This window comes from Macrobrachium rosenbergii, chromosome 4 (assembly GCF_040412425.1).
Source record: "Macrobrachium rosenbergii isolate ZJJX-2024 chromosome 4, ASM4041242v1, whole genome shotgun sequence".
In the NCBI taxonomy this organism is placed as follows: domain Eukaryota; kingdom Metazoa; phylum Arthropoda; class Malacostraca; order Decapoda; family Palaemonidae; genus Macrobrachium; species Macrobrachium rosenbergii.
This window is the reverse complement of record NC_089744.1, coordinates 43,594,099-43,615,096: the sequence shown is the minus strand read 5'-3', so window position 1 is coordinate 43,615,096 and position 20,998 is coordinate 43,594,099. Positions and strand designations below refer to the sequence as shown.

The 20,998-nt window shown below is 36.5% G+C and overlaps 1 protein-coding gene across 5 annotated transcripts in view; it reads right to left on the bottom strand.

Moving 5' to 3' along the window:
• The window catches only part of LOC136833678 (leucine-rich repeat and immunoglobulin-like domain-containing nogo receptor-interacting protein 1), a 414,041-nt gene that overhangs the window by 184,882 nt on the left and 208,161 nt on the right, over positions 1 to 20,998 (bottom strand). For all 5 annotated transcript variants that reach the window (XM_067095882.1, XM_067095889.1, XM_067095867.1 and 2 more), the window contains one exon: positions 16,445 to 16,479. Coding sequence is in view for 2 of the 5 variants with exons in the window: in XM_067095889.1 (XP_066951990.1) it covers positions 16,445 to 16,479 (35 nt within the window). In the remaining 3 variants the exon portion in view is untranslated. The remainder of the gene's footprint in view (positions 1 to 16,444; positions 16,480 to 20,998) is intronic.

Below are 20,998 nucleotides of genomic sequence, written 5' to 3'. Positions count from 1 at the left end.
CGGAACAACGCAAAAGCGTGTTTATTCCATAAGCATACTTTAAGACCAAGTCTTATTCCCCTTCAATCATATCAACTCTAGTGAGGTCTGAATATTAGACTTTCAACTATAGCTTTCAGGCTCCTGTAAATGATGACACTCACAAGAACCCTTTCACTGGGCAAGTGCTGTCCCACAAGAGCCTGCTCCGCATAATCAGGTTTCTTACATAATATGTAAAGCTTTTTATTCCTATGACATTCTTTCCACAAAGAGATATTCCCTCTTCCTCCTGCCACTCTCCTGAAGCTTGCTTATTTGTCATGCATAACACTACTTGCAGCTATCAACGAGACCTTGGGCCAACCTGCAGGGCTATCAAACGTTTTTCCAAACCCTGAACCAGTCCAGTTCAGCTCCCAGAAAATATCTAAGCGAGACTTCCGAGGAATATTTCTCACCAACCCGATTCCTTTGCATTCTACTTTAATGGGTTCTGAAACTCTCATTCTGAAATCTAACTACCATGCTAAGCACTGGGCGAAGAAAACCTAACCTCGTTAACAGAATTAGCCTCTTAACACTGCGGGAGCTTTTTGTATTTCTCATAAAGGAAGTTTCTACGCTAAACTGGATTATCATTTACATATATCCACCATTCCATCTGACTACTAAGGGAGTCAGGGCCGATGAAACACGGTTTTTCGGCAACACCTTTTTATCAAAGCATCGGATAAAGGTGAAAGTTGGCAAGTGTATATTTTATAACCCTACCTAATTTTTGCAAGTATTATTTAGTACCTAAGTTCAATAGTTCTGGTAGCTATCAGAGTAAAAGTGAGTTTCCTATGCCAGAGCCATCAAAATCGCAGGTAAGGGTTTTGAATACAATAGTGACGTTAACCTATGACGTCATGACGCTCCACCCAAAGTGAAGAGAAGTGTACATACGGGGAAAACGCCTCTTCACTGTGGCTCTGCCCACTTGCTGATGATATATTCACTAATTGATATTGAGTACCCAAGACCATGAGAAAGAGAAGGTCTGCTCACTTCCCGCCAAATCCCTCATGTAGGCAGAGATTTGTCTACCTCCTTATTGCATCAGCAGGTGAATTTAAGTAATGAGCAGGTACCTCTACGATACGTCATCGCCTACGTAGTTACCTAAGGTGGGAGGCGACTCCACCCAATTGGGAAGACCTCGTCTTCCCAATTGGCCAGTCTTGTTAGTACCCATCCAGTTGGCCTTTATCAGTACCCATCCTTTCCAGGTCTTCATTGCATTATTATCAATGATTTTATTATTATTATTATTTCCCATCGTCTCCTTCATTGCATTATTATTCTCAATAATTTTATTATTATTATTATTATTATTATTATTATTATTATTATTATTTTGTGGAGGTTTCATCGCAGCTTCCACAGCTGTTGTTGTGACTAAGTTGTTAGCTTGGAATTCTTTAATTTTCTTGATGTTCGTATTGTTTCTACTTTACAAATAATTCATTTTATGTAATTCATCCAGATAATGAACCAGTCTATAGCTCATTTGTTAGATCTACATCTATTCAGGGCAGGAATACAAAAAGACAATCCGTTTTGTTTTGCCTCATATAGCCTTCTATTTGCAGCAAGTCAGGAGTGGTCACTAGAAGTAGAATTCAAATAGAAAGTAATGATACCTCATTTCCTTCAATTGTTGGAGGTGTAAAGGTCAACACCATTGTTTTATTTCAGTTAATGTAACCCACTGATTTTTTTCTTTGTTTTTTTATTTTTTTATTTATACCATACAGCACCTAAACAGCGCTCGTATACTCGCTGCAAATAAAAGGTAGTGGTAGGAGTTAAGATTTTGAGGGCAAGCTATTATTTACCTACTTAATATCAAACAAATGTAACACGATTTATATTTATATGCATGGAAAGGAAAATATATTGGAATCAGTTTGAACGAGGAGCACTTTGTTATAATCACTGGTTTAATAAATATGTTTTAGATGTACAAATAAAACGTCTAACACTATACGTAATTTGTTTACAAAATGTCGTCATCGTCACTCTCGAGGAAGACGTCATCACCCCCGTCCTCATTGTCGCTAGTTCATGTCAGCTCCTGCCTACACTTCTGGGGTGGCCAAGTAACTATTACCCACTATAGAATAATTACCTATTCACGCTATAGTAAATCTTGCCACGGGTCTTCTCGCTTATATACAAAATGGCAGGCCGTAGCACAAATACAGTCTTGCTACCACGGGGACAATTCCATATCCTGCTGGCCATTATCGAATTTGTCGAAGCCTAGAAGACTGTGTAAGCATATCCATTCACCGTCTACCTGGAGAATGGGCTGAGCCTCATGACGTCATGTTATGTTTACATTACGAATTGTTTTAGGATCCTTGTCTATGATTTTGTCGGTTCTGGCATCGGCGACTTCATTTTACTCTATAAATATCAAAACTATCGAACTTAGGTAATAAATAATACTTGCAAAAATTAGGTGGGGTTATAAAATATACACTTGCCAACTTTCACCGTTATCCGATGCTTTGATAAAAAATTGTTGCCGAAAAACCGTGTTTTATCGGCTCTGAATCCCTTAGTAGATCGTACTGAATGCCTGACTTCTTATATGAGAGCTTTGCCCCAACATCTAGTCTAACAATGGTTGTATGACGTTAAAAATACTAATCTCTCTTACAAGAGCGGAAGACAGTTTGGTCATGGATTGAGCTCGGACCTTTCGGTCACAGGAGCACTGAACTTAAACGCGATCATCTCTTCAAGTTATTTAAATTTAAACAAATAAGTCGAGTATTTTAGACAGCACTGCCCCTTTCGGATACTCACGGCCTCATAATTTTTCTCATAGCAGGCTTTGCGCATTTCTGATTTACTGTAAAATAATTAAAACTCCAGCATCTAATAAACTACTAACAAACAAACACCAACTTATACATTTTCATATAAAAATACAAGTATATTCGTGTAACTTTATACAAGCAAACAGAGAAGAGAGAGAGAGAGAGAGAGAGAGAGAGAGAGAGAGAGAGAGAGAGAGAGAGAGAGATTGTATAGAAAGAAAAATATCGAGAGGGAAGGAGAGCTAAAAAGGGGCGAATAAATTAGATTGTTGAGCAAAGCGACGGGAACAATGTACTGGGACGGAAGGGTGTGAGGAGGAGAGAGAGAGAGGGGCGGGGGAGAAGTAACCCCTCTGGAACTCCTTCCCCCTGGAACAGGCATAAATCCGCTCTGTAAAACCCGTTCCCTGGAGACCCCCTCAGGGGCGTGATCCAAATACTGAAAGGAACTCTCACTCGCCTCAGCACTCCAAACGCACGCGCGCACACACGCACACACACATGCTAATTTAATCATAGGTTTTAGCATATGTATAAATGCATGAGCACAGACGCATAATATTGTACTGAGTCTGTCTGCACGATGAGTCCCCGATTAATTTGGACACTGACATATAAGACTAGGTGTTGATCCCTAACCTTAAGGCAGCAATTCTTTCTTAAATATTATTTAAAAGAACTATGGTGTTTATAATTGTTTTGCGGAAGTGTTGATGATGAGTTTTAATGCTGGATTTGCTCTACTAAGAGAAACCATCCAGTTATGATCCGTAGCTTTCCGGTGGAATTACTTGCAGTCGTTAAAAAGCACTAATCATTCTGAACGTTCATTGCTAATCTTTGTATCTTAAATATTCGTAATGATTGGAAACGATCTATATAGGCATAAGTCTCTTTACTTAGAGCTGACTGAAGTATCTTCATTTCTTATCATCGTCATACAGAATTCGTCACTCTCTTCTTTATCATTTTAAGGCCAACGGGAGTTGCAGATTGATATATCCTTATTCAGCTCAGATCTGAGGGTGAAAATAAGTGGAGGAGGGAGCATTCTGTTTTCATTCTTAAAACTGGTTCGAAATAAAAATGCGCGAATACGACCCACGCCGTACGTGTTAAGAATTCTTACTCCTATTCGCCTCGTCTTCCAATCATAATGATCGGACGGTGTTTCTAATCTGCTAAAATGATAATTACGAAAGAACAGAATGATTTTTCAATGTTTTGATTTCCATGCCTGGTGTTTGCTTGCAGGTGAAGTTTTCTGTGAAAGTTTGGCTGCAGAGTCTACTAAAATGCAACAAAGCCTAGATTTTCGCGACAGGGTCCAGATGTCTGAAAACAAATGAATGGCATAATGCAAAATGTTCCAAAGCTTGACAGGAGATTAAAGGAACTCGTCGAATTACAAAATCTGAAGAAAATTCATGAGAAAAGACAAGTACTGCTCATGACGATTGAGTTAATACACACATCGGTAACAAGGATGATATATTAATGAGTGCAAAAGCAACTGCTTTAACACAATGTTGCTTGTAAAATATGGGAAAATTACTCCACTGTCTGAAAAAACAGGGTTGAGGAAGGCAGTGAATGAGAAATGCTTTTCGACTATTGCAAATAACTTTCCCACAAAAATATCGAACCCATATAAATGGTTTCCCTTAGCAGAGAAAATCACACCATTACAGACCATCATCAAAGCTTTCACAAGACATTTAAAGTAATCATTAAAGGTCTTTTAAATAACTTTACTTTAATATTTAGGATGAAAGTTGGTTACTATAATCCACCTAAACATTGTTCATGTTTCAGGCAAAAAAACAGAAGTCACTGAATTGCAATTTTTACTTTTAATACCGCCATGAAGCTTAATTTGTACCCAAACGTTGTTTGAATTTAGAAGAATATTGATAATCATGTATGCATATTATTCCAGCACATGTAAAACTAACTGATATGGAGAATGAAAAGACTACACTATAAAAAGCATGAGGAAAAGAAGAGCTGGCTTTAGACAAAGGACATGTAGGAAGGACTAGAGTGCATAAGCCCGAAATCTTGATGAACCATCGAGAGACAACGAAGGAATGCTGACAGTAAATGCATATTAAGAATATGAAGCACTGACTTAAACACAGTCGTACAACTTTGCCGATAACATGAGAATTAAAAGCAATGACTCATGGAGAGCGAGAATAGTGACAGCTCCCCATCTCAGTTCTTGGCAGGCAGCCATCTGATACAGCTCAATGGCGGAGAAGCCTGTAAAATGGGAGGAATCTGCTAATTATTTCCACAAGCTCTGTAACGGAAATTTTGGGTATGACTATCAATTCCTGAAGAAACTGTTAAAACAGGACCGCTGCAGGTTAACATGCACTGCGATAGGGGATATGACCTCTCTATATACAGACCTTGTTCTGGTTGCATACGCAATTCTATTAACCGTAAATTGCACATATCAATGTATTCTTATAATGAGTGGGAAATAAACAAATAATTTGAAAAAATTAATGTTGCAAACGTTGACATAGTGAAAGCTAAAGACAAAATTGACAGTGATGAACTGTGGAAGGCGATGAGCACATTTGGTAAAAATGAAATTTTTGAAAGTTGATAAAATTTTTCTGATGAAAGTGAAGTTTGTTAGAATTATTATAGAAAGGAAAGTGACTGGTTTGCTGGAGAAATATACTGGATGGTGGGAGAATGGAAGCATTTAATTCCAAAATGCATTTGGGAATAAATAAATGTAACAGACGTAAATAGATCGTGAGAAGAGATGAGCTCTGAAATAAGCGAGGAAGGGAAGGTTAACAGGTTGTGGCTCAAGATTTTGAAGAATACTGGTAGTCAAAGATGACATGTGTAACGTAATAAATAAGCCAACTCACCTTCGTTGAAGTCAAACGTGGGTGCTGAATGTGATGTTGAAGCTGCTGAGATGAACTGTTTGTGTAGTATAATTGGCATAAGGAGGATTCAGCAGTTAGGAACAAAGAGATATATAATTTTAAAGGTTATGTAGGAGAAAGGATGTACCTGTGTTCTGTGAGTTGGTTCAGTAAAGTGGAGAAAATGGAGGACGATAGGCTGGAAGCAACATATAATTCTCATGTGTTAGGAAGAAGAGAAAGACATTGAATGTGATGGATAGATAGAACGAAAGGGGAGCTAGAGTAGAAGGGCCCTAATATCCAGCAGGTGAGAGTGCGTACAGCTCGGAGGTTATTGCCGCAGTGTGTAGGGAGTTTGTCATACTTCTGATGAGCATTCTGAGCAGGTGTCAGGAGCTGCTCATGGTGTAAAAGTTTTGCGCATGGGACACCTAGCACATTCGGCAGCTGAAACATAATGACAGTAACCATTGTCTTGCTTTGCTTTTCTTTTGACCTACCACATGTCTGAGGAAAAGCCTCTGTGCTTTTCCTTAGACATGTGGCAGATCAAAAAAAGCAGGACAGTGGTTACTGAATCATTATCTATCTATCTATCTATATATAATATATATATATATATATATATATATATATATATATATATATATATATATATATATATATATATATATATAATATATATGCACTCATTACATACTAATGCATAAATGGCATCTACTTGTTAAGGTAACATTTCTTCATTGTTCTATGCTTCTTCTTAGCCTCAAGGTTGATGTCCTTATGAAAAAGGAAAAAATTGCTGCTCTGCTGTTCCATTTATTCACTTTTCTGCTGGCAGCTGTTTTAGCCATTAACTTATGGCTGTCATCAGGGTTTATTCTGAAATTTATGGAACTTAACTCCAATATACTGTTAAAAACAACAAGAAACTATGATTAAAAACACAAAATAAAACTAAAAATACAAACATTGCAAATCAGAAAACTTGAAAATTAGCAAAGAAAATTCACTGGGTACAGATCTCTTAGCTCTGGTAAGCATCACACAGGCCTGCATTGAAACCACCACCTGCTGGATGGGAGCACACAATCCGAGGACATTTGACCATTCGTCAAAAGCTGCTGAAGTGCCATGCTCACTGCTTCAACAGCCGCCAGCTGTCTTTTTGGTGAACACCCTCACTATCTCTGATAATGTCTTCCAACGGAGGCCTTTTGTCATTTACATCAATAAAGTGTTGGTGTATGGGCCATTACTGTGATGGGCTTCCAGCTGCCTCTAGGGTTGTTATCATGTTGACAACAGAGCTTAAATTAGGGGGATTGCATGCCTCTTCCAAACATAAACTTGTAAACCCTACTGGTCAGACTTCTTGGGTGCCCTAGGGACGGTGTTGTTCTCCATCACAAGGCAGCCAATAAGTTAGAGCAGCTGTAAACTCTAATGGATACTTTCTCATCAAGTGCCTACAGTGTTGTCTTATAGATAATGATTCTGCAAAGGGCATCTGATTCCTGTCAACAGGTGGTGTCATAGTTTGCCATGTGGTAGATAATTAATGTTTTGCTTTTTTTTGTAGTGTTTGAGCCTGTGGAGAGAGTTCTTCCGTTATCTTCTTTATCATGCCCTCTATGATATTGATATTGTTGGAATATCCATAGTTTGTTATTAACTCCTATTCCAACTGCATCCATTCCACATAGACATTTTCTACATGCTGCAGTGTGAGATCCTCCTAATGCAGGGGCATACAATGGACCTTTTGTACGAGTCTGTACACTCTTCTTTTTTGTTAAGGAAGCAGCCAACTTTTCAGATGTCGTGATGACGGATGTAACATACTGGGTTAGTTTTTCCTGAATATGTACATCATGGAACGGAAAATTATTGTCCTTGCTGGCTTTGATTGTAACACTGAGAACTGAATTGGTTTTTAGGTCACTGCAAGCTTCTGTAGTCTGTCAGCTGTTTTAATGGTGATGAAGTTGTCCACATATCTGGCACAGATACTTGGTTTCTGGTAGCTACTGGAGACCTTGCCTTCCACAGCCTCTAAGTACATGTGGGCAAAAAGAACTCCAAGGGGCAATTCAATTGATATTCCATCTACTTGTCTGAAAAGTTCTCGTATGTATAAATGCCATCAGCATCAGCTTTGGCAGTATTTCTGGAAATAGGAGTGGGTTAATTTCAGACATTATTTCATTCAGGATATTCTCCACCTTTAAAATGTATTCTTTTCTCTTTAGGATGGCATATACAGCAGACTTACCACCTTTCCTGAGGATTGTACTCTCTCTAACCCTTAAGTGTTTGGCAGCTTATTGGAGGGTTTTATTCAAGATCATACTGTTTAATATGCTTTGTTGCCTACCTGTGTGCTCACATCCAGCAGAAGGTTTTGCTGCAGGCCTTCAGAGCTCAGAGCTCTTAACAGAGCTAAGGTGGTTAGTCTTGCAGTATGTCCCAGGTCTGTCTCCAGTGATGTTTCTTTGTTAACCTTCACTTTTTCTGATTAGTAGGTTTATGTGTTGTTTTTAATTTTTTAATTTCTTGTTTTTAATCTTTAATTTTTTTTACTGTGCTCAACCATCAACTTGAGTTTAGTTCCACTATATATTCATTAGAAGCCTTGATGATAGCCAGAAGTTATTGGCTGAAAGAGCTATTGTCATCAAAATATATAAACAGAACTACATGGAAGCAACTTTTAGCTTTTCCCTCAGGAATTCAACCTTGAGAATAATAAGTATACGAGACTTGAGAAATTTTGCCCTAAAATACCCGATGCCACCGGTGCACTGACATTTAACGAGAATTAACTATGAGAAAACTACGCCATATATATATATATATATATATATATATATATATATATATATATATATATATATATATATATATATATATATATATATATATATATATATATATATATATATATATATATATATATAAAGGAAGCTACAATAATGTTTCGAGCCTGTTCATCCAAACATATTGGCAATACTACAAAAGAAAGTGATAAGTAAAGAAAGGATTCGGCAAAAGCAATCCAAAATGATAAATATCCTGAGGACCAATGTTTCTAGTGATTACGATCGGTAATTCACGCCGTTACTCTACCGTGTCTTCGAATAATGCTATATTCGTGTGACAAAAAATGCTGCATTAACTTTGCACACATTTCAAGACTTCCACAAGCACGTTCATAATTGATGTGAGCTGTGAATGCTAGTTACGTCAGAATCAAGTCTCTTTGTCGAAGTAAGATGCTGCAGCAAAGTTCGTTATCACGGAATTGAATGTCACTTTTAATCATGGATGACTTTTGCTATTTTTTCTACTACATTTGCTTTGACTGACATAGATACATTCGACTGCTTTGCCTTTAGAGACTGGATCCTGTTTATTTAGTTGTTGGTTACTTAATAAAAATCATAAGTTGATAATATTGCTGCCCCAAGGGCTACGAGCTCTGAATATTTATACAAGATTTAACACACACACAAATATATATATATATATATATATATATATATATATATATATATATATATATATATATATATATATATATATATATATATATATATATATATATATAGTAAAGTGATATCTTGGAAATCTTGGCTTATATTTTACTATTATGAGGTTTAATGTTTTGAGCTTTGCGATTTATATGGTGCTGATTTTCATTTTGGAAGAGTCCGTCGCGTGTTAAAATCTGATGGGTTGAAATGATGGTTGACTGAGAGACGGGAGACCTGGCGGTGCAAATCAGATGTGAGAGAAATGTGGTGACCTTTTAGAAAAGTACAGAGAGGAATACACACGCAAGCGTGCTTAGTAGCCTGCATTCTACTTTTTGGTGTTGTTACATCACACCTAGTATGAAACAAAGTAGATGCGACTTACAGACTGATCATCGAAGAAAGCTTTGGCAAAGGTTTCTTTTGAATTAAAAGTAATAAATTTTGAAAGAGATAGCTTACAGTTTTATTATCTCTTGAAAGGGGAAATTCCGGTCTCCTTTAGCTCTCTCTTTTTCACTGACAGGACGATAACATGCTGGCTATTGAGTCCCCCTACATACACTGTGCCATTTGCTTCTATCTTGCAGTTACACTCGCACTTTATGGATATGAAGGGCTTTCTTCCAATACCTCTTCCAATGCATCTACAAAGCAATTTGTAGGTCTTCCACGCCTCTCTCTCTCTCTTCATAACACTTCAGAATTATAAACTCGTTTTACCCATTTACCATCCTCAGTTCTTTCCACATGGCCAAACCACTATATCCCCACATTTTTTACCTTTTAAAATCTTCTTAAGAGACATATAATACATTGAATGTTCACGTCCACTGCTTCGTCTTTTGTCATTAAATATAATTCACACTTCACTTACGTAATGGCAAGTTGGCACAAGAATCCTTCCATACATTGCTACCTTGGCTCCTATTGACATTCCAAGTCCCTTCTCAATCTTTTACTCACAGCCACCTAACTTTCTTGATTCTCCTGCTATGTGACTCACCTCTTCTCTCATCATGCCATCATCCATTATATTTACTCCCACTTACCTCCATGAATCAACCTTTCCCATTATTCCACAATTAATACAAACATATATTGCTCCATTTTTCTTGTTCCCATTTATCTATCCTTACAATCTTCTCGTTGCCTTTAATCACTCTCAACTTTCTCATGTTACAAAGGTTTTAAAACTCTTTCACTAATCTCTGCAGCTTCCCTTCAATATCCTCAATAAGAATTTAATCACCTGCAATTAGTCCTTCCAATATCCTTTCACAGCCTACGTCTAACTTACTTTCAGTGACTTCTGAAGTCGCGCTATCCTCAAACATTACACTGGAGGCATATTCTAACAAGTGCTTCCCTTCCATCGTAAGACTACTTATTGCTCTCAGGAGAGAGAGAGAGAGAGAGAGAGAGAGAGAGAGAGAGAGATCCATGGAAACAAATCACCAATAAAACCAGCAAAACCACAAGCCGTCGCATAAAGAAGTCCAAAATTACACTAAACACCTTATAAGTGTCCGTTACTTTTAAATCTGCATTATCCAAGATAATGCCTCGAACTTTACTTCATCGCTAATAAAAGAAAATATTTGTATGTGGTAGACCACGTGTGCACTGAAACTTGTTATGAAATTATCCCTTACTACTCTTCATTACCCTCTCTCTCTCTCTCTCTCTCTCTCTCTCTCTCTCTCTCTCTCTCTCTCTCTCTCTCCACGGTAATTTTTTTCACACCCTGGCACCGAAGGCTGGTAAACATTTCGTTGTTGTTTTTAGAGGCTTTACAAATCCAGTCAACCATTAGCCTACTCCCCTGGGACGCCTGCGAGAGGACTCAGGGGTTGGGGAAGAGAGAGGGGCAGTGTAACATCTAACTGGCCCTACCCCAGCTTTTTCTCCCCAAACACAGAAACACCACAACTATATAGCTAGGACCCTACCTTCCTACGGTAGCCAATAAGGGAGTGTGGCCGAATCAGAAGGAAATATCTGTAAGAAATAACATTCATATTTTGTATACATAACAACAAAGATATGAAATATATATATATATATATATATATATATATATATATATATATATATATATATATATATATATACACACACATATACATACATACACAAGTATGTGTTGGTGTGCGCGTGCGCAGTGGTCCATGTATTCATACTAACCCCAACTACCACTGAACTTCTCGATTTACCGGTTTTGAATAGTATTCTAATTACTACAAACCTTGAATGCGAGTGGGGAATAAATGAAGCAGCTTTCAATCTGCACGGTAGGATTCTAAGGTAGTATACCTTAGTTTTACCAGACCACTGAGCTGATTATCAGCTCTCCTAGGGCTGGCCAGAAGGATTAGACTTATTTTACGTGGCTAAGAACCAATTGGTTACTTAGCAACGGAACCTACAGCTTATTGTGGAATCCGAACCACATTATAGCGAGAAATGAATTTCTATCACCAGAAATAAATTCCTCTAACTCTTCATCAGCCGGTCGGGGAATTGAACTCCGGCCCATCGAGTGACAGTCCACAGCTCTACCGACTCACCCAACAAAGTGCTACGGTAGGATTCAAAGCAACGTTTACTATGTTCCGGCAAGGCTTCACTAGTACTTTGTAGAACGGCATGTTATTGCAGTCTCACTTCTCTGACTCAAATCCTGCCATAAAAGGTAAAAGCTTCTTCATTACTTCAACACTTCGATTCATGCCTCGCAATGGTAAATGTATTAAAAAAAGTGTGAGGGTACCAAGAAGTCAAGAGCTCACTATGGCCATTAAAAATCCATATATATCTAGTAAAAGTGTCACATATATATATATATATATATATAATATATATATATATATATATATATATATATATATATATATATATATATATATATATATATATATATATATATGTATATAATATATATATATTACACACACACACACACATATATACATATATATATATATATATATATATATATATATATATATATATATATATATATATATATATATATATATGTAATTGTAACAGCCACAATGCCCTCTTCATTTCTCCAATTCTTCGCACTTTTTTGGATACACTTGTCACTACAAAGCCTTAAGATTCAAGTGCAAGAAATATGAAGAAATTATGATGTCCGGTAGCGGGGCACGAGCCGGGTTTCCGCCTAATCAGAACGAGGTACCACTGGTACCTCGAATCTGACCAACATCCTTTATTTGCAGTGAAGAAGCTTCCGAATAGGGAAGAACCTCCTATTAATAGCTTTTTATCCTTCAAATAATTAAAAAGCTTAATTATTCTTTTTATAAGAACTCTGATAATGACCCGTACTATTAGGTGTATAAGTTAGCCGCCGTCTTGAGAAGAGATTCAGTTAAAAAGTCTCTGGAGTCAGTTGGAAGGTATGACGTAAAAGATTGCTCAAGACTTGCGATTAGAGTACTTGCGAAAGGACAACTTGAAGAGCTTGCGAGAGGTACATCTGTCTCCACAGAAGACGCGCTGTTCTATAAGCAAGTGTCTGTGCCAGCTCGAGGATAGCTTGACCTACCAACAACAATAGCAAAGTCATACGATCTGAAAATGGACAGCTTGGCCTGATCATTTTCTCTTTTATTGTTTCATTTCATTATTCATTAGAAATACTAAATATAAATTATTTTTTTAATATTTATCTATATCTCTTAACTTTCATACTGTGTCGAAGCATTGCACTGGCTCGTGTGTTATTAAATACCCAAAATTTCATGTTTCTCTATGAATTTTCAGTTGGTACTCTACGACTGAAATATCTGGATTAAGTGAACTGAATATAAATATTTTCATGGTGTTATTAAGGTATGCTTGGTTTTATGATCCTTATATCACGATGAAAACTACAAATTTGTTTTTCCGTTAAACAGAAAATTTCGAAAGTCTTTGACTATAAACGACCAATGAGAATAAACGACCAATGAGAAAGTTGCTGTTCAAGGACGACCGAGTAATAAACACAATGGTGAGAGCAAAAGTCAAAAGTTCCCTCAAAATAATCAGCAAGTAAGACACTTTTGGTCAGCATACAATACAGGAGCGACACACAGAGAACAAGGGGATTTCAGCAACAATGGTTCACAAGTAATGACAAAACCGTTCACGTCTTGTAAGCTCTAAACAAATATTTTGAAAATCTTTACGTAGCAAACGAATACATAAATAAATAAACAAATAAATAAATTATGAGTTGTTTCTCATGATCTTTGCTCGCCTTTTTAGCATAATAAATACTGAACGAAAGGAACGAATCTGGTTCAGTGATTTAATACAGAATTTTGCAAAATTTCACGTGGATCCGAGAGATCAATAGGCGACGAAAAACGCTAATATTAAAAATAAGATATAAATATAATGACTAAGACTACTAATAAGTAAATAAGGGAATGAAATTCAATATGCACAGCCATGGAGGACATGCCTGACATCACATACTTGACTTTTCCTCACAGAAACCCACTAACTTTCGCGTGACAGCTGGCCTGGTGGTGTTCGTTTTATCTCAGCAACAAACTTCCCTTTATGTACTGGATTAAAATGGGAAAAGCACCCAAGTGTCTTCGCTATAGCATATATATAAATAAATAAATATATATATATATATATATATATATATAAATATATATAAATATATATATATATATATATATATATATATATATATATATATAAATATTATATACAGTATATATATAAATAAATATATATATATATATATATATATATATATATATATATATATATATATATATATATATATATATATATATATATATATATATATATATATATATATATATATATATATATATACATATATGCAATCGTCTTCAAGAAAAAGCTTAACCACGCGTGATTTTTCGTCCATTGAATTCTGCCTTTGCTCATGTGACAGAATTCTTGCTTGATGTAGTTAACATTTAATGATTCCCATGCTCCGTTCTGTTAACAAATGTATTCTTAATACTTGCATATTATTTATGGTATTCTTCAATGCGGACATACATCATGAACCGTCACTGTCTCCAGTAAAGTGGAGAGATAACCGATCGTTATAAAAATATATAAAGCCTTTTCTGAGAAGAAAAAATATAATATTTAGGAACCTTAGACACGCAGAGTAATTCCAATTGCTTGGCACGACAGTTGGGGCAGATATGTCCTTGACGAGCCAGTAACAGAAAGAGAACTGTAAACGATGATATCTAATCGCGCCTCGCTCCATTTAACAAATAAACGACATAACATTAAGATCTAGGTAGGAATCACACATGACAAGAAATTGCGTACCTTGGGATATGACGCTCGTAGCAGCTTCATAAAATCAAAAGAAAAATTAAGAGCAACATGGAAACAAAATTAATGACCATCCAAAGCTTCATTATATTTTCTCAAAAATCCTCCAAGACTGCTTGTTTTCTGACTGATTTGTTGGGTGTGGGCTTACCTCTCTCTCCCTTTGTGTGTGTGTGTGTGTGTGTGTGTGTGTGTGTGTGTGTGTGTGTGTGTGTGTGAGAGAGAGAGAGAGAGAGAGAGAGAGAGAGAGAGAGAGAGAGAGAGAGATCGCTTTAAGCAATGCAATCGCCTTCTCATAATTTGTAAACAGACACGTTCAAAATTAGACCCAGGCGTTTCTCGTCTTCTTACCCCCGATGAGTGACAAGATGGAGGAGGAAACAAACCATCAGTTGCGCTACCTTTGACTCCCCTCTCTCTCTCTCTCTCTCTCTCTCTCTCTCTCTCTCTCTCTCTCTCTCTCTCTCTCTCAAATATCTTTACCATATAGGCTACAAAGAAAGGAACTAAAGCCTATTTTCGCTTAAAATTTGTTTCTATATACAAGGAAATCATCATTCAAATAAAGAAATTTCTGTCATCAAATTTAATTCCCTTCAACGAAATCAGAGAGAAGTTTTGAAGAAAAAAGAAGAAGACACGAAATGCAATAAAACACAATGCGAATTGAAAATATGTCCACGAAGGCAACGTAGGAGACTGGAACCAAGAGAATATAATATATTCTCTTAAAAGCTATCATTATTATCCTCAATGCTATAATTCCAAAACTCCTTTCAAGAGATATTATTTTACCTTACAGTTATATTTCAAAATACCACATTTGGATTAAAATCATATAAGGCGGAATATCCTTTTCTTTGTATGTCTAAATGAAAGCAAACATTCAACGCTCGAAGAGTGTTTCTTATGGAAGTAAACTCAACTGCTCTCGTTGACGACACTGAAATCCAAGATAAGTTAACCGAAGGCGTCGGCTAGAATGAATGCATTTTAAAATATAAGCGATAAAGCTAAGCACTCGGCCACTTTTACCCATTTAGAGAAGTAGGAATGCTGTTAAAATGCTAAAACACGGGTGGGGCTGCGAGCAGTAGGGACGCCGCCAACATCCTTGAGTAATACTTACAGTGCACCACGTGCGGTGCACTAACGTCACTAACCACCTAGAGGAGTGTAGGCTAGTGAATCCTTGCTCTATGACTGCATTTTGACAATTGGTAACCCCAGTTACCGAATCTGCCGCTTCAGGAAAAGCAGAGTCGTTATTAGACGCCCTTTGGATAAACCAATTCAGTTGACACGATCCATGCACTACGACCCACCATCTCCTCTTATTAAGATTCACGAAGCTCGCAAAAAGTCGGACAGTTTTGCATTGTCATTTCTGGCACTATGGTAGTCATCTACTGATAACTTTGCACACTTTTTGAAGGAATGTCCTTTCGATAACTTTTTCCTCTGGCTTCTTAAATTCTCACCCAAAGGATTACTCTCGGGTGGAACATGAAGCATTTTATGCAGTCATTCGATAACTGGGGAATCAAAACAAATGAATGCAAAGAACATCCTGGTGACAATATTATGGACTGTTTTTTTGTCGTGTAAGGTTGGTTGCATGCGTGTAACCTTAATGAGGATTAAACAGTGCATTGCATTGCATTGCTAACCTTCATAATGAGAACCAGATGCCATTACAAAATAAAGCTTAACAACCGAAAGTTACAACTTGGTAAAGACACAATAAAACGGAACAAACTAAAAAGTTAGAAAAATCTGATAAACGGACACAACTTACTTGCGACTCAGATGCGAACACAATATGATCACGACCTGCGGAAAGAAGAAAAAAAATGTGCGTTTTAATTTAAGTCTATCGCAACATTTCAAAGCATAATAAAAAACTCATTGAAATAAACAAATGCTTTATACTAAAGTACTTGCATGCACAAATTTATACATACATACATATATATATATATATGTGTATATGTATTTGTGTGTATGTAAGTATAAATCTGTGCACGCAAGTTTATGAATGTATAATGCATAAACATACACCAATATAATATATATATATATATATGCTGTATGTGTGTGTGTGTGTGTGTGTGTGAGAGAGAGAGAGAGAGAGAGAGAGAGAGAGAGAGAGAGAGAGAGAGAGAGAGAGAGAGAAAGGCAGCATATCAAAAAGCCACCCCTAAATAAATCCGAGAGAAAGGCATTTTGAATAAGCTTTGGTGTAAATTGAACTGGAAGACTAGGCAGCTCAGCGAGAGCCTTTCATTTTTATTTGTTGATGATCTCGTGTTTATTGACTTGTTTGCCGGGGGAGAGCTTTCCTCAATTCACTTCAGAGGTGGGTTAGCTTTTGTATGTCGTTTCTTTCATGAGGTGAACGATACATTTCTGCATATCTTCTCATCTGAAATCTTTAAAGCTTTATTACTCCAGAGAATTATATCAGAATAAAACCACAGCCATATAGGGAAATAAATTCTTAATGAAAAATGTGGACACTGAAAATCACAAGACATGATCCAAATATTCAGGACTTAAATATTTGATTCATCCTGGCAAGTGATGCTTCCCTAAAATTGTAGTTCTGAATTCAGCATTCAGCACTAGATCCGGGAAAAAATTCAATTACAAAGACCAAATAACTGAACTGATCTCTTATATATATATATATATATATATATATATATATATATATATATATATATATATATATATATATATATATATATATATATATATATATATGTATATATATATAAATATATATATATGTATATATATATATAAATATATATATATATATATATATATATATATATATATATATATATATATATATATATATATATATATATATATATATATATTTTCCTCAATCATTTAGCAAAAAAAAATGATTTCTGTGAAAGCACATTTATTTTTCATGGCCCTCGTCTTCCATGATGTAGCTTTCATCATCGTCATCAAAGTTTGTTTTAGAACCTAAACCATAATACCTTGTGTGATGAAGATGAAACAGTGAAACAAGAACTTGACTGAAACAAAGACTCGGTGTTATTCTTAAACAGACAACGCTGGGTAACTTGAACAATCGTTTCAATACTGGTCAAACGAATGACAAGCAAAATAATTGTGCTAATTTATCATCTGCTTCGTTTTTCGTAGTGGTCGTTTGCTCCTAATCAGGTTTCTGTTCCTTTGCTCATTCTATGTCATCACCATTCACCTTCCTCCTCTATTTCTCTGAGCATTCTCTTTCCTGTCTGCCTTTTCCACCTCGTAGGCGTCAGATATAAAGTACATAATAACGCACATCTCACAATCATTTGCCGACGCATTTTGGCAACAAATTTAAAGCCTCGCTTTCCTTAATCTCTCTGCTCTCATCATTATCCTTCCCCTTCCTCTCTTCTCCTTTCCTTCTCCTCTTCCTGCCTCCGCTACCATCACGCCTTTCCCCCGGAACCGAGCAGTCTCAGAAAGGTTTTCCCCATCATTTAGAAAAGCCAGAAAAAGAGATTTTGTCCTTCGTCTGTTGAGCGCGCGACGGCGTTTGTCGTCTGGCAGAGTAACACAACAACGCCATCGTAAGAATGAAGAATGGGGGTATAGCCTAGCATAAAGGATTATTATATTTCACTCTCACTCTCTCTCTTTCTCTTTCTCTTTCCCCCTCTCCCTCTCCCTCTCCCCTCCTAACAAAATGTTCGTATATGAAAGTATATTCCGCTCACAAAGGCCATAGAACTGCGTTATTTTTTTAATTACTAACTACTCGTACAGCATTTCAAGATAATTATTATAAAACACCCTTACCCTAAAAACGTCCGAATAATGAAAAAATCCGGAACGTTAATCCAGTCCGTACTCATGTAACATGACGTAATTTCCAGACAATCCCAAATTTTCTAATCAAATGCCAACAGATGAATGCTCGTACCATCTGCTTTATTTACTGTCTTCATGACTGAGTCATGACAAGCTGGACAAAATGAGCACATGGTCACATTTCAGAATGAAAACATGCCAACACACCAAAACGGGCTTTTGACAGTGCTCTAATATTTGTACAATACAACTCTGCAAGTGGAACAAGGTAAGCACTCCAAAACATACACGAGAGCCCTCAAAATAGAATAATCGGAGCACTATAGTTTTTAGGTCACCAGTCACCAATGACAGCCAAATCAAAGACCATCTTCTGTTAGCATATATCACCGAATAATAGACTGGTGGATTTTATCGGCTAATTCAGGAGATTAAAAGCATTTTTAAATCCAAAATACTGCTTGTAAATCTGACAACAATACCACATCTGCTGCTAAATATATTATTCTCGTCATCATGAAACATTCTTCTTGAAAATCTAACGATAACTTAATAATAATCATCAGGGTCAGTGCTCACTACTTCTCAAAAATCAGATGATTTTATCTCTTCAAAAATATTCTCATAAATAGCCAGGAATATATTCTTTACACATTTATTGGAAATAAATCACCTATGAAAATCATTTACACATCTAGATAAGAAAATTGTGAAATTAATCTTCAAAAGTGTATGAAGCATGCAATAACATCTTAGGGAACCATTACCTATAAACGGTCACGATGCACTAAGTATAACTTGAGAAGTTATTTCCTACAAAACTCCTACAATTGGAAGGCTGTCGTTTTAGCACCTGAAACAAAAATAAAATTACACTAAAAACATTAGCAATCACAGCTGTGAGCTTATCAGCTTTCCGCTGTCAAAAAAATATCATCTCTTAAACTGGCTAAAAAAAAATCAGTGGTGTTAAAAATTACCTTTTCAAGAAACTGAGTGGTCTTACAGTCAGGTAACAGGTAATTTTTAATCCATAGAAATCAATTTTTTACTTTCAACTTTTACAAGGTTTAGAACTGCTGTTCTTGAGCTGTGGAATTAAAAATCTTTGTAGTGGAATTTTTTCTGTCAATCAAATCGCAATTACTTTTGGCAATTTAATTTGAAGACTCCTACTGCCACACAAAATCTACTTTATTAAAAACTTCGGCAAAATCTTGGCACAGTGAAACGCACGTTCTAACCATGAAAGGAGCTAGAGACAAACTGCGGTATTTCTTCAGTCACCCTCGTTTCAAACGATCAACAAGTAAATGCTCTCTTAGTCCCGTCCTGTTGTAAGTTTCATTCAAACAGGTGCTATTCGACACGCCCAAAGACCTGGTGCACACCAACAATGTACTGATATTTTCATTTTTGGTGGTGAGACCGAGACAAAAAGAAAATATCACCAAATTTAGCTCGAATACTGTACGAGAGAAAACACGTCAAAATTAAATGAATGTAACATTATATAATCATTTTACTAACAGATGTTAAGTGGGTTCTCCGTGCTAACTTTACCAACATATAAAATAAAAATTAAGGCTTCCATTTAACAACTGAATCGCAGATGCAAAAATCATTCCTAAATCCCGACTGGTCTCGAGAGGCATCTGGTGTCATCAAAATCGCAAGCGGTCTGTTCTCTTCTTTCAGTATTTTGTTTTCTTTCGCTCATTCTTTACACTTATAAAATAAAAAAAACCCTGTTTTCTTTACTGTAAAGTTAGAATTTGTTGTAGCAGTTGTGAAGGTAACTTTCATAGCATTTACAACATTCTGAATTTCTTTTTTTATCATATTACAGAAGAGAAGTTCAAGGCAAGGTGGTTTTCCATAAGGAAACTGCCCTAACTTTAATCGAATTTATCTCACTGATTTCACTGCAATAGACTACTACGCAGACTGCTGCTTCTCTAAAAAGTAACCCCTGTTAAAAACAGTAAATCAAACTTGCGAATGAAATGCATTTACAACAGAAATTAACAGATAATCAACCGTATCTTAAGCGAAAGTAGTCTACTGGACAATGCTATAATCAAACAAAAACCTATCTTGATAGAATATCGTGCTTTTTTGGTAATGACGTTTTTGGAGATTCAAAACAATGAATTGTCAAAAAACAGAATCAAATAAACGAATAAATAAGGAAAATTTAATAACGAAAGTCTCTCTTCTCTTTAAACGTTCTGATTCTAAGCTACACGGTCGGCTCCCCTATTCCTCCCAGCATCCTCTCCCCTACAATCCCCGACCTGTCTTCTCCCAGATATATCAGCCCCCATTAACCCCCCTCTCCATCTCCATCTCCCCCTCCATCTCCCTCGCCCTCTCCCTCTCCCTCACCTAGCAATCGAGCACTACCCACCCCTCAGCCTTCTCATCACTGCCCCGAGGGAAATTGAAATCGGAATACAGGTGACAAGGGACAAGGGACAAGGGACAAGGGACAAGGGACAAG